Source organism: Heterocephalus glaber, unplaced genomic scaffold (assembly GCF_053883595.1).
Source record: "Heterocephalus glaber isolate CG9 unplaced genomic scaffold, H.glaber_assembly_v1.0 deba00001509, whole genome shotgun sequence".
Taxonomy (NCBI): Eukaryota; Metazoa; Chordata; class Mammalia; order Rodentia; family Bathyergidae; genus Heterocephalus; species Heterocephalus glaber.
The window spans coordinates 2066888-2085183 of record NW_028258325.1 but is presented as its reverse complement, the minus strand read 5'-3'; the positions used below and the strand labels follow the sequence as shown (position 1 = coordinate 2085183).

Sequence of the window (18296 nt, the reverse complement as noted above, 5' to 3'; positions counted from 1 at the left end):
TATTTTGTTTAAAATTTTGTATTTTATTATTTTGCATTATATTACAGTATAGTAATTACTTTCATATGAATATTTTTGGGTTGTGGAATGAATCATCTGAGCTTCCATTATTTCTTACGGTGCAATTCACGTTGATATACAAGTGCTTTGGATTACAAGCATGTTTCTGGAACAAATTATGCTCACAAACCAAGGTTTTACTGTATCCCATTTTACATATATGCAAGGTTTTTTGGTTTTTGTTTGTTTTTGGTATCGGGGATTGAACTTGGGACCTTGTGCTTGGGAGGCAGCAGCACCACTGAGGTAAATCTCTGGCCCTATGCAAGGTTTTACTTATCCATTAGCCCACTGATGAACACCTGAGCTGCTTCCCCATGTGGGCTACTGTGAACAATGAATGCTGCTATGAACACCAGCAGTGATATCTTCCAACCACCCCGCTTTCCATTCTTCTGGGGAATCCACCCAGGAGTGATCTGCTGGGCATTTCCTCTTCTTACCACAAGACACTGCCCAACGGCAAAGCATGTGAAGCACAGCTTCTGCCCTCCGCGCACAGTGCAGGACAGGGACACCGCGAATGCTGGTCCACGTGACCCACCTACCCGACTTGAAGATGTGGATGAGGCACATGAGCAGAGTGCCCAGCTCTTGGCAGTAGAAAGTGTGCTGCTGTTCAGTCATTTCCACTTTCAGCTGCTTTGTAACAATGTTCTCTAACAGGATCCCAACCAGTTGTAACAGAAACCTTCCAAGAAAGCGAGGAGGATGAGTGAGTCAGGTGACTACTATGGAGCACGCGTGCCCAGTATACATGGAACATTAACAGTAAGCCAGGAAAAGCAGAGACACAGGCAAAGCACACTGAGCAGCAGGTCATCCACTGTGGCACTGAGCGCACCACTGGCTTCAGCAACTTGCTTCAGCTGAAGCGCAGAGGGCCACCGGCTGCCGGGGAACCTGCCCACACGGGTGCTGAGCAGGCTCCCAGTCCATCCCCTAGCAACCCTGTGTGGTTCCCCTCATGGCAACCAGGGGCAGCCAACCAAAGGCCAGGGTGGAAGCAGCAACTCGGAGAAGTAGCTCTAACTTAGAGGAGCTCCGGTGGGAGACAGATACTTGTCCACATAGCAGCATTTCCAAGACCTGAATCCTGCTCACAGCCCCAGGAAGGCGTGTGGTCAAGGAGGGGAGGGAAGACAGGCTGATACTGCAGGTACGCAGTAGGCGCCATCCTTGACAAGGGGAGCTCTTGGTCACCGACGGCGCAGAGCGCATCACCACATGATAAGCATAAACACAACTTTTAGCGCACTCTCAGGACCCTAAACTTCTCTACAGGCAATGCACAGCCTTGCTGCCTGCATAGAGCAGACTATGTGCTGCCCAGCACACGGTGAGTCGCTTTGTCAAATTGTGAATGAAGATGAGACAGAATGTGACAGAGCCTTAAGAGAGGCACAGAGCAAGGGCCCCAGGAAACGCGAGCTGGACTAAAACAGCAACACACATTTCCTCGGCTCGCCCAGAGCTGCAGCCAGACCAGCAGTTATTCCACACGTGCTGATCACCAGACACCACGCAACTTCCCAAGGACACCGACTGCAGGTTTAGATATGCAGCGTACCTTGACAATGTTTCTTCTGGCGAATTCTTCGATTGTTTCCCTTCACTGTGTTCTTCTGATGCTGAATTACTGTCCCCATCTCTCAACCTGTTAATCACTGAACAGGAAATTAAATATGGAGAGAAGCAGAGCTCCTGAATGCGAGAGAGAACAATATCTTCAGTTGACTGGGAAATGAGAACCCTCAGGATGGCTAGAATTCCAGATATCCACAGCTGAACAGTGCTCACTGAGGCCTGAAGGAGACAAAATAAGTAAGTTACAGCTACAGAAAGAAAAAAATTTAAATTTAAATTTTTCCCAATTGCTAATTTTGAAAAAATTTTTATTTTTTGTTTGTTGGCTTTTTAAAAATTAATTTTATTGGTACATTTTAGATATACAATATAATGACATTCATCATTGGAAATTTGTACCTTTACATAATATGTCTTGGTTGGGTTTTTTTTTTAGTTCAGGCTGGCCTGGAACTCACAGCAATCCTCCTGCTTCAGCCTGCCAAGTTCTGGAATTATAGGCGTGTGCCACCAAGCCTGGTACAATTGCCAATTATATAAAAGAAAAATCACCCCAATTTGACCATTCTGCCAATAAATCCCTATACCACTGCTTCTCCTGGTGTGGTCCTGATATAAGGCAGCAAATGTGAATCCTCTGCCACAACCTCCATAGCAGCTCTGAAGAGACTCACCATCGTGCTTGGAGTGACGAACATACTGCGCAAAAGCATGTCCACCGGGCGGAGGGAGGAAGGGGCCAGAATCTCAAACAAAGTGTTTAACACTCCAAGGGCTTCGTGCGAGTCGATATGCATCTGTGGGATTGAACATCACAGATATTCCCAGGTGAGCCTGCCCTGGAAACGCCAGCCCCACTTACCCAGGGACAAGATCACGGGTACCACTAGCACTGGCCGGCACACTGAAGGCCTTCTGAGTTCAGCAGTGAAAGAAGCAGCCTATCCGGACAGCATGCTAGCAGCTATTTTTTTTTCCACCATGATGGAAATCTTTTTGCTTAGATTTTCATCCAAATAATACTTGTTTTTGGTGAAAGATTTAAATATACGAAACTATGAAAAGAATTATCTGAAGTGGCCACTCTGACACAGTCACTGTGCACTGTGGGACCCAGATTTCATGGATCTTTTCCTATGTGTGTGCGTGGGCCATGACACATGCCGCTTCTTCCTGTTGTTGCTGCACCTGCACCTGACCACCACTCTGCCCGTTAGTAACAAACAGGTATATGGATCTATTTCCTTTCCTCGTGTTCCTAAACCACCCACCCACACACAGGTAGGGAGGTTCTTGTTCTGTCCTAAGAAAGTTCATCAGGAGCATATCTGCTTTTCTTGCTTCAGAATGCTGTGAGCTCCCATGGTGCTAAGTGTGGCTGGAGTGGGTGCATCGCGGGGCACCATGCTCACGGATGGATAGGGTCACCGTTCAGTTTGTAGCTCAGCTGCTGCTGAGAGCTGGGGCCTGGTCCCAAGAGGTGGGCTGGAAGGAAGGATGTTTTCTTGTCCTCAGCTGCTCCCCACACTGCCTCCTGGCTGCCGTGGGCTCAACACCTCCTCACAATGCCCCTCTGCTCTGCTACTTCTGCCTAGGAGCCAGCCGACTACAAACTGAATCATGAGCCAAGATGAACCTCTCCTCCTTTCAACTGTAGCATCAGCTATCTTGTCCCAGCAATGGGAAAAGTGGCTGATACACAAGGCAACTGGTTTAAACTCTAACATTACATTTCTTTTTATACCAGGGATTGAACTCAGGACCTCACACTTGCCAGGCAGGCACTGTGCTGCTGAGTTAAATCCCCAGCACTCTAATGTTATCTTCTTTTTTTTGGTACTGGGGATCGAACTCGGGACCTTGCGCTTGTGAGGCAGGGGGCAGAACCACTGAGCTAAATCCCTGGCCCTCTAACATTACTTTTAATGAATACAAAATATTCCCACTAAATTTACATACTCAATTATTCCCCTGCTGACTTGTGTACGTCCTGGTAACAGCTCCACAGCACTGAGCTGTACCATAAGATAAGGACACCGTGCAGACTGCAGCCTGGACCTATGCAAGTGTCCCCCACCTCCGCCCCCACTCACCCAGCCCGTCCTGACACTGTGCCTGCCAGCAGAGACTGACGGCAGCTGTCCGTCCTGCACAGTGATTCTCGCTTATCTGCACGGCTCCTTGCTTCTGTCAGTGTAACCCCATTTACCCTTTTCCTCTCTGGCTACTGCATCACCTCTCTGTTCTCACTTCCGGTCCTTTCAGACCACAATCTGGTCACAACACAACCCTGTCTACTTCTCATGAAACTGCTCCCCTGAGCACTCAGTATAGTGGACACAGTACCTGCGAGATGTTTTCCTCCATGAAACACCTTGTGTTTGTGTGTGGTGCTTGATACTGAACCCAGGGCCTCACGTGCTAAGCAAGTGCTCTACCCCAACCTATACTCCAAGCCATTTTTTTTTCTTTTTTGGGGGTACCGGGGATTGAACTCAGGACCCTGCGCTTGCAAGGCAGGCACCAGAACTACTGAGCTAAATGCCTGGCCCTCCAAGCCATTTTTTGAATTTTACTTGAGACAGTCTCTGTAAGTAGCCTCATCTGGGCTTGAACTTACGATCTTCCTGCCTCAGCTTCCTGAGTAGCTAGGATTACAGATGTGCATCCCAAGACTAACAGAAACACCCTTCTTTTTTTTATTTGGTACTGGGGATCGAACTCGGGTCCTTGCGCTTGCACAGCAGGCAGCGAAACCACTGAGCTAAATCTCCAGCCCAGAAACACCTTTCTTTTTTCTTTACTTTCTTTCTTTTGGTTTATTGAGACAGGGACTTGTTATTTAGCTCATGGTACACCCAAACTCAGCCACAGGTGGAGCTGGAACTCCTGATCCTCTTGCCTCAGCCTCGAGTGCTGCGATCATGAGTGTGTGCCGCCACATCTGGCTGGAAATGCCTGTCTCAAACACAGCTCTGGGAGCCCCACAGCTGCGTGGTTTCCTGGCCTGGCACTGGCTGTCCTTGCCAAGCCCCTTCACAGGTTCCTCCACACCTTCCTGACCTATGAGTGGACTACGAGAGGCTTAGATCTCTAACTTAGAGGTTCAGATCTAAAACATCCCTCAAAAACCTCATGTCTCAAGGTGGGGCCTGGTTGGAGGTGGTCACCAGGTGTGGGACCTGGAAGGGTGTGTTCTTGTTCCTGGCTCCTCCCTTCTTGCCTTCCCAGCTGTCATGAGGTGAGCAGCTGTTTTCTGCCAGGTCCTATCTGCTTTAGAGCAAGCTGACCATGGACTCAACACAGTGAAACTGTGAGCCAAAATAAGTCTCTACTTGAAGTTGCGAGTGTCAGGCATTTTGCCCCTGCCACATAGAGGCTTTGGACCTGGGGCCTGGGGCTTCTCATCTGCAGCTGGGCTTGGTCTACTGTAACCTCAGCTAGTCTCTCTTCAGCTCCAGCCCTGCATCCAAATGCCAGCGTCACCCCACAGTACCCACCAAGAGGTGCCAATGAACATATCCAGACCCAGCTCCGACCTTCTCCCCGCTCTTCCATGGCCACTTTGCCATTACCAACACCACCTGTGATGTCTCTCCCCCTCAGGTCCCACAGCTGAGCCCCCAGCAAACCTTGCTGGTCCTACTTTCTGTTTTATTCATTCAGTTTATTGGTACATTTTAGGTATACAATATGAGGGCATTCATCATGGGGTACTTGTACCTTTCCATGATGTATCCTGGTTCTTATTTTTCCCCCTTCCCCTGCCCTCCCTTCAACCCCTCCACCTCTCCCTATTTACAAGGACTTTGTCTCCGTTTTTATCTCTTCTCATTTTGTTTCCTTCCCCTTCCCCTTCCCCGTTGGACCTTTTCTTCCTACTTCACCTTATCTATTATACATCGCTGGTCCTCCTTTCATAGAGCCACAAATGGCCGCTCCACTCCACCATGGGGCTCCAGGGACCTCCCTGCTCACCTCCTTCTGGAGGCTCTTCTCAGCTTGAGAATAAAACCCCAACCACACCATGTCTCTCCCACATGCATGATGCTGGCCCCACCCTGCCCTTTCCCTGTGGCTGCCCCATCAGGCTGGCCCCACATCCTAAGACGGCCTCTGCACCACAGTCTGCAAGAATCAGCCCTCACCTTCCTTCGTGCTTACTTAATGTCACCTATTAGGCAAGGCTTTTTCCTGTCACCAAATGAAAATGCCTCCTCGACCCCAACGCTACCCTCATCTCCGCTCCTTAGTTTTTCTGCAGAAAGCCTACCACCACCTGACATTTTCTATACTTCTCTAATGTACTGTTGTTATCTGCCCCTCACCCTCCTTCCAATAAAATGTTCACTCTGAGGCAGCTCTTCAATCTGCTTTTCAGTCTGCTTTGATGGCTGATGTACCTACTGCTGTACCTGCGACATGCCACCACTACACTGGAATGTAACCCACACTACACTGACCCACCTGGCAGGTATCACGCTTAGAGCTTCGTGATTTATCACACAATTTTCCCAGTGGCACAAGTTAAGCGGAGCATTTACTATGCATTCAGGCCTTTAATCTCCACCCTTCTGCAAACTGTGCATACAAAAAAGCTCCCACCCAGCATGGTGGTGCATCCCCATATTCCCAGGATTTGGGAAGCTGAGAATTGCTGCAAGTTCGAGGCCAGTCTAAACTACGTAAGTGACACCCTGTCTAAAAACAAACCAACTAACTAAACAAATAAGCAAGGAAGCAAGCTCCCATTCCATCCCTCCTATCCTACAGATCCATCCTCCATCTGTAGGTATGCAGTCCCTGACCACTGAAAAATGCTGTTTGCCAATCTCACCAGAAGCCAAGACATATGACATGGTCCAGGTGGTCTCCGGAAACCAGAAAGGGGCAAACTCATGGAGACAGTCACAGCCTGCCTGCCTGCCAGTGTTTACCACGTGCCAAGAACTGTGGCCACTGTGCTACCCAGAGCACCCGCGTGGTGTGGATGACAATGGAGGACACACACACATCTGCAGCAGGCCCTGCCACCCTCCCTGGTACAAAGGTGCTGCTACTGGGGTGCAGAGACATCTAAGGTCCATGTAGTCCTGGACCAGGGGCACCCTGGCTCTACCTGAAGCAGCCCGACAGACCACTTCCTGCCAGGCACCTGCGTAAACAACCGCGTCTGTTCTCTGATTGCAGAAATTCTGACTCAAGGATGAGTAAAGTAACTACTCAGTTACTTTATAAATGATAAGGGAAAACCAAGAAAGTTAAGATCAAACAAAATACCTGCATGACCAGAATGAAGGACACAGTGTAATAAAACAGGAAAGAATCCAGCTGTGGGGTGAAACTGGGACCACCCTACTGCGAGCATTCTCGAGCTGTGTGACCCGGAGAACCACAGTGATCCCACTGAGCCTTGCCTTCCTGACAACCCCAAGCTGGAGGGTTCTGTAGGAACAAAGGGACTCATCCGTTCTGGGACCCCACAGAGAGCTATCAAAGGAGAACCCGTTACAATCTGATGAAACGCTGGTCACCAAGCCCTTTGGACCAGGATCGCAATCCACCATGAAATAAGTCTTAATTACTGCAAGACAATGAGCCAGGACTGCAGTGACAAACCTGCTGCTTGGCAAGCATGGGCAGGATGATGTCAGCGACCTGCCGAGACAGCCGTTTCCACTTGTCCTCGTTCTCCTTGTGGCACTGCTGCAGGACGAGGATGAACATCTCCAGCACCTGCAAGAACCCAAGTTTGAACACACTGAGGAAGGTGCCTGGCCCGGGGCACCCTACTGCCCCTACATGGACGTCCATCTCTCACACTGGTCCTGGGCAGCGGCAAGGCTCTGAGATCCAAGCAGAGGTGGCACCCCCACCACCATGAGGACAGAGGAAGCAGATACAGTCCTAACCCCACAACACGTGAATGGGGGAGTCACAAGAACACCAAGGGGAGACCTAGCAAGTTGCTCTGTTTTCTCCTGCTCAGGGTGACTCGCAGTCAGTGTCCTCACCATGGAATGTACACGACTTCAAGATATGAGAAAAGGCACAAAATGAAAAGCATCCTCATTAACTCGGGGGGAAACTCAAAGACAGCCTGACTAAACTGTCCTGCAGGCACCTTCACACTTTCGTGTGCATCAATTCCATGCTTGTGTTCTATGAGAAGGCGTCTCCTACTGTCCTTCGCACGGTCCTCACTTCACAGTGACACAGGGCCGCCTACTGCCTGCTTCTGTAAGCACAGCTTTCCTGGCCCCAGCCACACCGCTGCAAAGACAGACAGCAGGGGCTGCGATGAGAACATGTGGCCTCGAAGCTCGCTATGCTGTGACCTGGTGGTTTACAGGAAACACTGGCTCACCAAGTGCAGCTGCTTACTCTCAAAATGCTCTTTGGTGCTTGAAATGTTACTATAACCAGGGGATTAAGCACAGTATTACATTAAGTATTATATAGACTGATCAAAACATAAGTGCACAAGGAAAGTACTGTTTCCCTGTGGAAAGCTTATGGTTTTATAAAGATTCAAAGACAGTGAAAAAGAAGGTGGAAAGTAAGTGAGGGTTACGCAACAGCACAGGTTTCCAATTAAGAAATTAAGAAAGCTGGGTATATGAGCTTGGGCTGACTCCAAGTGTCTTCAAATTCTTGCTCCCCCTTAAGGAAATCAATCAGAAATCAGCTCAGAGTACAAGACCATGACCCTGTCAAAATAGCAGGAGGTTAAAAAAAAAAGACTTTAAATTATTTTAGACTTGAGGTTTCTATTATTTTTCAGAATTCTACCAAGGTGACATTATCCATTAACTAATTCTTGGCCCTTGCTTTGGAAGAGAGGGCCCTGCCACACTGGAAAGGTGTCAGGTGTGTCAGCCTGGTGGCAGTGCGGCCTGGGCTGAGCCAGCATTAAAGACACACCCTACTGGAGTGGAGGGAGCCCAGGGCGCGTGTGCCAGAGTGTGCAGTTTGTCCCACTGAAAGCTCTAAAACATTCGCCATCATGGGCCCACTGCACCTCCTGCCACTGGGCTCTCCCAGGTCCCGGGGCTGGTACAGTGTCACCCCTTGCTGCACACGGGCTGGGCCACACGCCTTCCCCACTCCCAGGGACAGTGAGGTGTCCACAACCATCACTGTGCTTCCCTCCTACCTGATGGTACTGGATGAGTCTCAGCAGCATCGACACCACCACCTCCTTCTGAGTTTCAAGTTCTTTCCCTGCATCAGCTTTATTTGTTCCTCTTAACACAAAAAGGTCATGGACTATGGGCTGCAGAGCTGGGATTGCTGTGGGTACAAGAGCATGCCGATGAGACCTTATGAGAAAATGATGTTTGCTAGACAGGTCTGAACATCTCCAAAATATTTTTGTGAAATAAAGAAAAGCCTAACCCATACTTGTTTGTCATAAAAGGATGAATGAAGTTTCTCAGTGCTGCGAAATCATCACGATACCACTATGGAAGGTCAAGGGTTTTCGTCTGACCATTGAGAGCTCTGTGAGGACTTCTTTAAAAAAACGACTGGGGGACCAGGGATTTAGCTCAGTGGTTTCACAGCCTGCTGTGCAAGCACAAGGACCCGAGTTCGATCTCCAGTACCAAAAAAAACCCAAACAAACAAAAAACGACCAGGCCAGGCATGGAAGTGCACACCTGTAATCCCAGCCCCTGGGAGGCTGAGGCAAAAGGATCGCCATGAGTTCAAGGCCAGCCAGGGCTACATAGTGAGTTCAAGGTCAGCTTGGACTACATAGTGAGACCCTCAAAAAGCTAAAATGAATAAATAAGGTTCAGAATTAGCCAGTGGTAGAGAGTTTGCCAAACATACATGAGGCCCTGGGACCATAAAAAAAACAAAAAGAAAAAGAATTCTAGAACCTCTATAAAGTAACACCACTTCTGATAAAAGGTGATTTGAGGGCCAAGGATTTAGCTCAGTGGCACGGCACCTGCTTCACAAGCCCAAGGTCCTGAATTCAATCCCCAGTACCCAAAAATAAAAGGTGATTCAAATTCAAGAGTCAATTTAAAAATAATAAAACTTTCAAGTAATCAAATTGGCAACATTCCTGATCTCATGTATAACCTATTGGATTTACCTAAAAAGACAACGGATACTTTTCCTATATAACACGTTTAGTTAACAGTTTAGACATAGTGTTTTAAGTGAACTCATTCTCATTAGGATAAAACACTTTCCCTAGATCTTACATTGGTCCAAAACAGGAGTCAAACTAATTTCATTGGTTTGCTACAACCACATAGCAAAACTATAAAATAAATGACTTTTAACTGGTACACATAGACCCTCAGTCACACACACGTACACGCACACAAGCACTACTCACTCTGACCTCCTGTGACACCCATAGACTCACTCTTGCGCCTAAGGACATGCACGCCCAGTTACACTTGCCGATCTTCCTCCGGGTAGCCAAGGGTCCTACCAGACAGTACTGGAATTGGCTGCCCCAAGTTATCTGTCCAAAGACCCTCTAAGCCCAGGAAATCCTAGTTCCTCGTATTCGGCATTTGCATTTACAACTAAACCCAGTGGCCTGAATGCTAAGCCTTCAGCATCAGGTGAGGCAGGCGCTTATCGAGGCCCCACTGCCTCTCAGTACTGCTCCTCCTCTGCTCTCGCTGCAGAGGCAGAGGCAGAGGCAGCGCACTGCCTGGTGTGGCAGGGCAGTGCCTTTCTCAGTTCTGGAGGTCTGTAAAGTTCTGAGGATGCATCTCTAGCAAAGAGCAAAAGCTTAGACTCCTGACAAAGAAGCAGGGATGGGTCAACAGGGAAATGCTGGACAGTGAGTTCTAAAGGGCCTAAGATTTGCACTCTGTTCTTAACTCCTGCCACCTCCTCCTCCTCCCACAGGCTGGGAGGAAACTGCTTGAGCAGGTGGCCACTCCCCAGGACCCTGATTTAACCTGTTGTGAAATAATGAAGCAAAATAGCCTATATCAAAGTCTAACCATACCCTTCTATACCACTGGAAAACAAGTGAAAATGCGAATTAAGGTAGGTGGGTTTTAAAAATTTGGTGGGAGTAGGGTGTAGCTCAGTGGTAGTGCTTGCCTAGCATGTCTGAAACCCTGGATTTGATCCCCAGACTTACAAAACAATGATTAAATAAAAATTTGAAAAATAAATAATTTTATTTCATATAAACAGCAGCATTTATATTTGTCTATACCTCACTTGGTGTTTCTTTTATTTTTCTTCCCAAGTATATCTTAAACATCTAGGAGTATACAATGTGGTCTTTTCCTAAACATCTGTAATTGGCAGAAGCGTACACACACACACTCACACGCACACACGCACGCACGCACACGCAGAGCCCCGTGCAGTGTAAAGCCAGCATTCAGAGTTGAATGTGGGTGCAAGAAGACTAACACAGTCAGGAACACTGCACCCTGAAGATGGGGAAAATGCGGGCCCTATTACCATGTGTCACGGCCTTCCTCCCGCTGGCCATGATGCCATCGCAAAGCTGGATGATTTTAGGAATTCCAATAATCTGCTTGGAATGGTATCGTTCATAAGAGAGCAATACTAGGAAGAAAAAGATGTTTGGAATAATCGCCTCCGATTCCCTGGAAATAAAGACAACCAGTTAGCCACTTCTTTTTACAAGACACACGATCAGTATAAACAACACAGAATAACTCAAGACTCAACTTTGAGACAGTGCCTCAAGCTGAACTAGTCCCAGCATCCTGAGTCAACCCCACCCACAGCACGGCTCTCCCAGCTCTGCCCACTTGTCAGCTGGGTGTCTGGGAGGGTGACACAGCAGCAGGTGGAGGGCTCGGACAGCACCGGCTGCCCAGCAGGTACAATCTTCCCAGTTCCCCATCCACCCTTTCACTCGTAAAGAAACAGACTGGAGGGAGAAACAGCACCTTGCCCAGAACCACATCAGGGTGCCCTAAGTAACAGAAAACAACCAGGCCCCCAGGGCCTCTACAGACACCCCTTCTCCACTGGCGCACAAACTGCTAAGCCCTTCAGAAACTTGAGACCTCATGGTAATTATTGTACTTACAAACCCGTAACAGGCATTATAAGATGTACTAATGCTTAATGTCTAGCAAGGAAAAGCTGTAGTCAATGTATGTAAAGTGCATAATCACTCTCAATAGACATTATCTAAAAAATGCTTTTTCAGTGCTGGGGATTTAGCACTGCCTCGAAAGCGCAAGATCCCAAGTTCGATCCCTGGTACCAAAAAAAGCTTTTTCTAAGATTACAAGAAGCAGCACTCCATCAGATAAGATTCGTTTAGAAACGTATTATCATCTTTAAGTGCTTTGGAATGAGGGCCAGGGATTTAGCTCAGTGGTTCCAGTGCCTGCCTTGCAAGAGCAAGGTCTTGAGTTCAATCCCGGGTACCAAAAAAAAAAAAAAAAAATGTGAAATGAAAACTGACAATATATATAACTATCAGATGCAGAACTACTTCTATACAAGTCCAGAGAAAAAGAAAGAAATGTGAAATGAAAACTGACAACATATATAACTATCAGATGCAGAACTACTTCTATACAAGTCCAGAGAAAAAGAAAGAAATGTGAAATGGAAACTGACAACATATATAACTATCAGATGCAGAACTACTTCTACACAAGTCCAGAGAAAAAGAAAGAAATGTGAAATGGAAACTGACAACATATATAACTATCAGATGCAGAACTACTTCTACACAAGTCCAGAGAAAAAGAAAGAAATGTGAAATGAAAACTGACAACATATATAACTATCAGATGCAGAACTACTTCTATACAAGTCCAGAGAAAAAGAAAGAAATGTGAAATGAAAACTGACAACATATATAACTATCAGATGCAGAACTACTTCTACACAAGTCCAGAGAAAGTTTTTCATTAATTTTTAAGAGAATACATACCATTTTACTCAGATTTCCATTAAGGGAAAGAAAAAAACCCCAGCTAGGATGTCTAATAGTCCTCTAAAGTAAATATTCATCTTGATAACCTAAAATTACATATAAGCTCACAACAAGGTTACGAACTCTAAAACAATAAAACGCTATTACCTGAACTGGCCCACTTCAATGTATTCAAACTGCTTCAGAACAAATCCAATGAACACCTGCAGGCAGGAAAATAAGAGTTTCACATCAATGGTAGGATCAAAATGTAAATACCAGCTTTCTTTTCTTCCTGCTCATCTGCGTATATTTTTAAACAAGACTCCCGATTTGTTTATAATCAAGAACTTAAATCTACTCTCAAGTCAGACAAGGTAATCACAGAGCACTTCAGCAATCCCTTCAAAACCAAGTTTACTAAACACTAAGGTGAAATCTCACTGGGAAAACAAATAATAAATTCCAGGAGACACCAGGTATCACCCCAATCACATCTGGGGGACCACGTGCTTCAAGGGGCAGCGACCTAAGCAGCCACAATGCCTGTCTCCTTCTTCCTACCCATACTCGGAGTCCAGTGAGACCCCAGAAGAGCAGTGGCAGCCAATGGCTGGAGAGCTGGTTTGTGTCACTCCTTCCCTGACCAGAAGTTCCCACAGAGAAGACATGGGACTCACACCAACCAACCCCCAGAGCCGTGCACAGAGTGCAATGGTTTGTCTACTCCAGTCTCCCACCCTTGTTCATAAAATTGTCCCTGTACCAGCTCCTGAGAGGTGGGGGAAATGCAAGACAAGCAGGAGGACAGAGTGCTCACAGCAAGAAAGAGCCTTCCCCTGAGTGAGGGCAGTGGGGAGAGGGCTTTGCAAGTGTGAGGCAGAGGGCTGGGACCCAGGGGGGCGCACTTGCTATAGTCAGGTCAGCAAACGCAGAGACCAGCAGGGCAGTCAGGACTCAGCTGGCCCCTCTTGTCAGCTCTATCGGATGGAGACTTTAGGATACCAGAAAGGAGCAGCAAAAATCTTGGCACTTTTGAGAAAAGGCTCCAGGTAGAATGAGTACAGAAAGACTCTGACAAGCTGGTTAGGTCTGCTGAGGAGTCTGTGCCCGAATGGGGAGCTGTTTATTTCCTCTGCCTACTAAGGACAGCCCAGAAAGAGGCCAGTCTGCAGCTGCCCCACGAGCACATCAGCTTCTACCTCCGCCTACAAGAGGAAAGAGGCTGTAGGACCACCAGACGCGACAGTTAGCACCCTGGCTTCCTTGGGGCACCCAGCTGGGACCCCAGACCAGGCTTTCCCCACACTGTCTTGAGTGTCAGAGCAGGCAAGTGAAGAACAGCGGGCCAGAACACAGATTTCCTCCTGACAGCTTTCATGAAGGAAGAAAGCATGAAAGGTCAGGCCAAGGCCAAGCTCCACTATCCACTCCTCTTCACTGAAACAGGCCCTATCCCTGCCCACCTGCGGGAAAATCAGAGCTTCCCTGGTTCTCCTGGGAATGACCCTTTAAAGTGAATAAAGAAGTCAACAGGTGTGAAGACAGCTAACAGGGAACTGTAATATTCCATCTCAAAAAGCTCCTTCCTGGCCAGGGATTTAGCTCAGTGGTGCCAGCACCTGCCTCACAAGCACAGGGTCCTGAGTTCGATCCTCAGTACCAAAAAAAAAAGCTCCTTCCTCACATAGAAAAGTTGTCAAATATCAAAGCCCAAAACTGAGCCAAATTTTGATGGTCTAAAGGTAACTTCAACCAATGAAGGCACAAGTCCTGCCTCCTGAAGCAACATGAACAGCCAGAATCTCCTGGCCACAGCAGCTGCATGAGAAAGACAAGGTGGCCGTGAGGAAGGGACAGGAACCCTCCTGAAAGGTCACACAGCTCCCTGTGGGGGTCCAGGAGCACAGCCTCAGTGATGAGCATAGTAGATCACACTCTTTCTATTTTGTTCTGTTGTTTTTTTCGGTACCAGGTAATCAAACTCAGGACCTTGCACGGGTCAGGCAGGCGAGGCACCACTGAGCTAAATAAATCCCCAGCCCCACACTCTTTCTAAAGAGGTGAGCTAACTTTTAATTGCTTGAAAGTGCAGACTCTAACAATCTGTTTAAGTCTCTGGATTTTGCAAAACTTATACTGTACCTTACTATTTAAATTCAAACATATCTTGGACTGGGGTAGGGAGCAGTATGGGAACCTCTGGCAGGTGTTTAAAGGCTGACCCAAGAAGAGCATGACAGACATGGGGCAGCCAGGCCTTTGTACCTGTCACTGCCATGGAGAGGGTGAGAGGTAGCAACCACTGGGGAAAATAAACCTCACTGCTGGGTGGAGAGGGAGGAATGGGGGCATAACAAACCTGATCCGAGTCCAGAAGGCAGTAATTCACCCGTAACTGAACCAGCTGTGCCAGCAAATCCAAAACCTGCTTCTGCAACTGCACCGAGGTCGTCGTTGTATACTGTTTCAAAGCTTTTATGACAAGAGGCTCAAATAAACGAATGTGGTTGTGAATAGCATTCTGTTAAAAGAGAAAGACCCTGTGAGTGTCTGTCCACCAAAGGCTTCAGGCAAGCAATCTGGAGTCTCGGGCACCTGGGATCACAGGACGTGGCCCATGAGCCAGCACAGGCCGGGGCCATTTACCTTGTCTGCCCGGTTCTTTGTGACACTCGTGAAGTTTGTCTTGAGCTGAGTGGACACTTTCTGGAGCACATCAAACCATCTGCCAGAGGGGACAGAGGAAGCAGATAATTTCCATCAGACCTGCTTCAGATCCAGTCACCCTCCAGGTCACACCAATGTCACGCTCACGAGACAGAAAGTGTCGGAGAAGGAACTGCACGCCACTCAGCAGAGGGGCACATGCCGAGATAAGGAGACCACCCGGCATCTGCAGCTGCCGGACAGCCCTAGTCTGACTCAAGCCTGAGCTTTCCCCCTAAGGGTCTCGCTCCTCAGCCCAGTCCTGAGGACTTGAGAGAGGTTACAGCCACTGAAGACTGGTAATTTATCCCATGGCTTTCTTGGGGGAAAAATAAATATTCACATCAATATCTTTTTCTTTTTATGAAATATATCTGAAATTTCAAGACTAACACTCCTGGGTGTGGTGGCGCATGCCTGTAGTCCCAGTTACTCAGGAGGCGGGGAGAGAGGATCCTTGAGCCCAAAAACTGGAGACCAGTTTGTGCAACACTGTGAGACCCCAGCTCAAAAACAAACAAGCAAAACCACCCAGCAACACATGCATGTGGTCATACATACACTCACTTGCTTATGTTCACCATATATAATTACAAAAGACATTTAAGTAGGCATATTCCTGAAACTGGGATATATAGTACGTACAGATATTCCTCATGTAACAACTGAATTCCAGTCCTGCAACCAGGTTAAATGAATGGGTCGCTAAATGAGGAGTTGTGTAGAGTGTGCAAATTATAATACTCAGAACAAAGAAATGGTCCAAGGAAATGCCACTTTGGTAGCTTTGCTCTGATTTGCCTAACTCTTACACGCAGTGTTGTGATGTATAATAGAACATGAAACTACAGTGCTGTACTGCACAGTACAATCAGCAAAAATTACAGTACTGTATAAACAAGGTGCACTGTACCCCAAAGAGAATATTAAGGCTCAATAAACAAGATGTACAAAACTGTACCAAAAAAAAAGAGGTCATAAGGCCACCCAGCAGGTTGTAAGTCCAAACAGTGCACCTCGGTCCTAAGTCCAAACAGTCGTGATCCAGGCAAGTTGTTAAACGAGGAATGTCTGTATATCACCAACATAAAGCCTAGAACATGGGTATTTTCCTTGATTCCTGACTTTCATTTATGAATTCTTTCCAATTCCTGAATTACAGGTGTTTGATCATTATACTTATGAAAGGAAAAACAAGAACTCTGCTGCTGTTACTATACAGAGTAGCAACTCAAATCCTTGCTAATAATTATGGTAATTAAAAAACACACAGGGCTGGGAGGTAGCTCAGTGGTGGAATGTTCACCTAGCAGCCATGAGACCTTGGGTTTGATGAGGAAAGGAGGGGAGATTTTCTGTATTCCAGGCAACAAAAAGCAAATTAACATGAAAAGACTTTTAGCCATAAAGTTTATGGGGGGAGTGGTGACTGAAGTGGGGATGGGGCCTTCACACTGGGCTACACCCCCAGCCTGACGCCCTTTTTGAGACAAGATCTCCAAGTCACCAAGTTTGGGCTCAAACTTGCGATCCACCTGCCGCAGTCACCAATAGTGCTGGGACTGTATGCAGATGTGTTTTAGCCAAAAGTTTATAAAACACAAAGGAGATATTTTCTATGTCTTTCAAATACCTGTAAACACTAGCACCATTCCGCCCCTTTGAAGGCGGCCTTTCATCTTATAGAACCAAAAAGTGCTACCAATGCATACCATAATACTAGAGGAAAAGAGGGAAAGACCACTTAAGAGCACTAGGACATAACGTGCGCTCTCCATATGTGGGGCCAGTGTATGTTGTGGGCACCGTCTGAAGGGAGCGCAGATGCCTCTCAGGCACCCCACCCCACGCCCAGCCCACTGCTGGACCAGGCTCTGAAGGCAGGATCTGCGCCTTCTGCATCTTTGCGTTAACCACATTTCCCAGTCTTCTTTGAACACTGTGGGCTACTGAAAGATGCCAACATCCTGATTCTTTAATTCCTTCCCAAAGCACTCCCTGCTGGCTGTTTCGTGCCTCTGAAGGGGCCACCCCACCACAGTGGTACCCCGAGGTGTCGTGCTCCTGCTCTGCCTGCACCATGTTCCTCAGGCTGGCATCCGCAAGGGCCTGTGTGAAGTGGGTGTACGGGGCCATGAAGCAGTAGTGGTACAGGCCCGGCCTCACACTGGAAGAGCCGAGGCGCTGCGCTCGGCCTTGAGACTTGCTGGGGTTGGAAGACAAGCCATCGAACTGGGAAGCCAGGTTTGTCCCAAAGAGAGTCTTCAACAGCTGGAGGGAAAGAATCGAAGCACCAGTAGTTGACTTAGTGCAGCACAAGTGACATTCAAGACTCTCCCTCACACCCGTACAATTCCTGTGTGTGACCTTCTTGTGTGGACAATTCTTATTGTGACCTTGTGAGACCACTGCTGTTGGGAAATCTGGGTTTCCCTGTGGCTCTAAGTGAGACAGGGCTCCTGAAGACAGACCCATAGAGACATTAAGTCAAGGGTAAAGTGGCAAGGGCCAAGCACAGTTTCTGGTGTCCTCTGTTCCCGACAGTACTAGACCACAACCCCCTGGGAGGGAGGACAACCCCCTGTTAGCCCAATCATGGAGCAAGCGAGTGACAGTGTGGACCCCACCCCCCACCCCGCTCACAACTATAGCTTCTGAAGCAGAAGCCGCATGTAGTCACCAGGCCTAGAGGCTTTCCCAAGTAGGACAACAAAACAGCACTCTCACCTGCTGGACACAAATAGTAGCCATCATTGGTTCCCGACTAAAGCAGGATTTCAGGTACCCCAGGATCTCTTCGACACACTGGGAGAAGACAGCAAGATGTTAAGTGACTCACACACAACTCATCATTGTGTGAATCAGAGACAGAAATCAAGGACAAAAAATAGCTTCATTTCAATTGTGTGAACATCAGAGGAAAATCAAAGAAAGGTTTTCAATCTGCCATCCTGACTAGTCACAGTCAAAGATCTTGGAATCCAAGCAGATGCATGAAAACCATTCTTTCACCTTTTATTCCTTAACTGGATTATCAAGT

At 47.5% G+C, this 18296-nt stretch overlaps 1 protein-coding gene across 4 annotated transcripts in view; it reads right to left on the bottom strand.

Moving 5' to 3' along the window:
* Positions 1 to 18296, bottom strand: part of Htt (huntingtin) — a 126513-nt gene that overhangs the window by 36069 nt on the left and 72148 nt on the right. For all 4 annotated transcript variants that reach the window (XM_021260365.2, XM_004847368.4, XM_021260368.2 and 1 more), the window contains 11 exons: positions 17984 to 18061; positions 17304 to 17527; positions 15197 to 15275; positions 14910 to 15071; positions 12716 to 12771; positions 11104 to 11252; positions 8804 to 8940; positions 7267 to 7383; positions 2322 to 2444; positions 1631 to 1866; positions 609 to 751 (listed from right to left, as the gene is read on the bottom strand). In XM_021260365.2, coding sequence (XP_021116024.2) covers positions 609 to 751; positions 1631 to 1866; positions 2322 to 2444; positions 7267 to 7383; positions 8804 to 8940; positions 11104 to 11252; positions 12716 to 12771; positions 14910 to 15071; positions 15197 to 15275; positions 17304 to 17527; positions 17984 to 18061 — 1504 coding nt within the window. The remainder of the gene's footprint in view (positions 1 to 608; positions 752 to 1630; positions 1867 to 2321; positions 2445 to 7266; positions 7384 to 8803; positions 8941 to 11103; positions 11253 to 12715; positions 12772 to 14909; positions 15072 to 15196; positions 15276 to 17303; positions 17528 to 17983; positions 18062 to 18296) is intronic.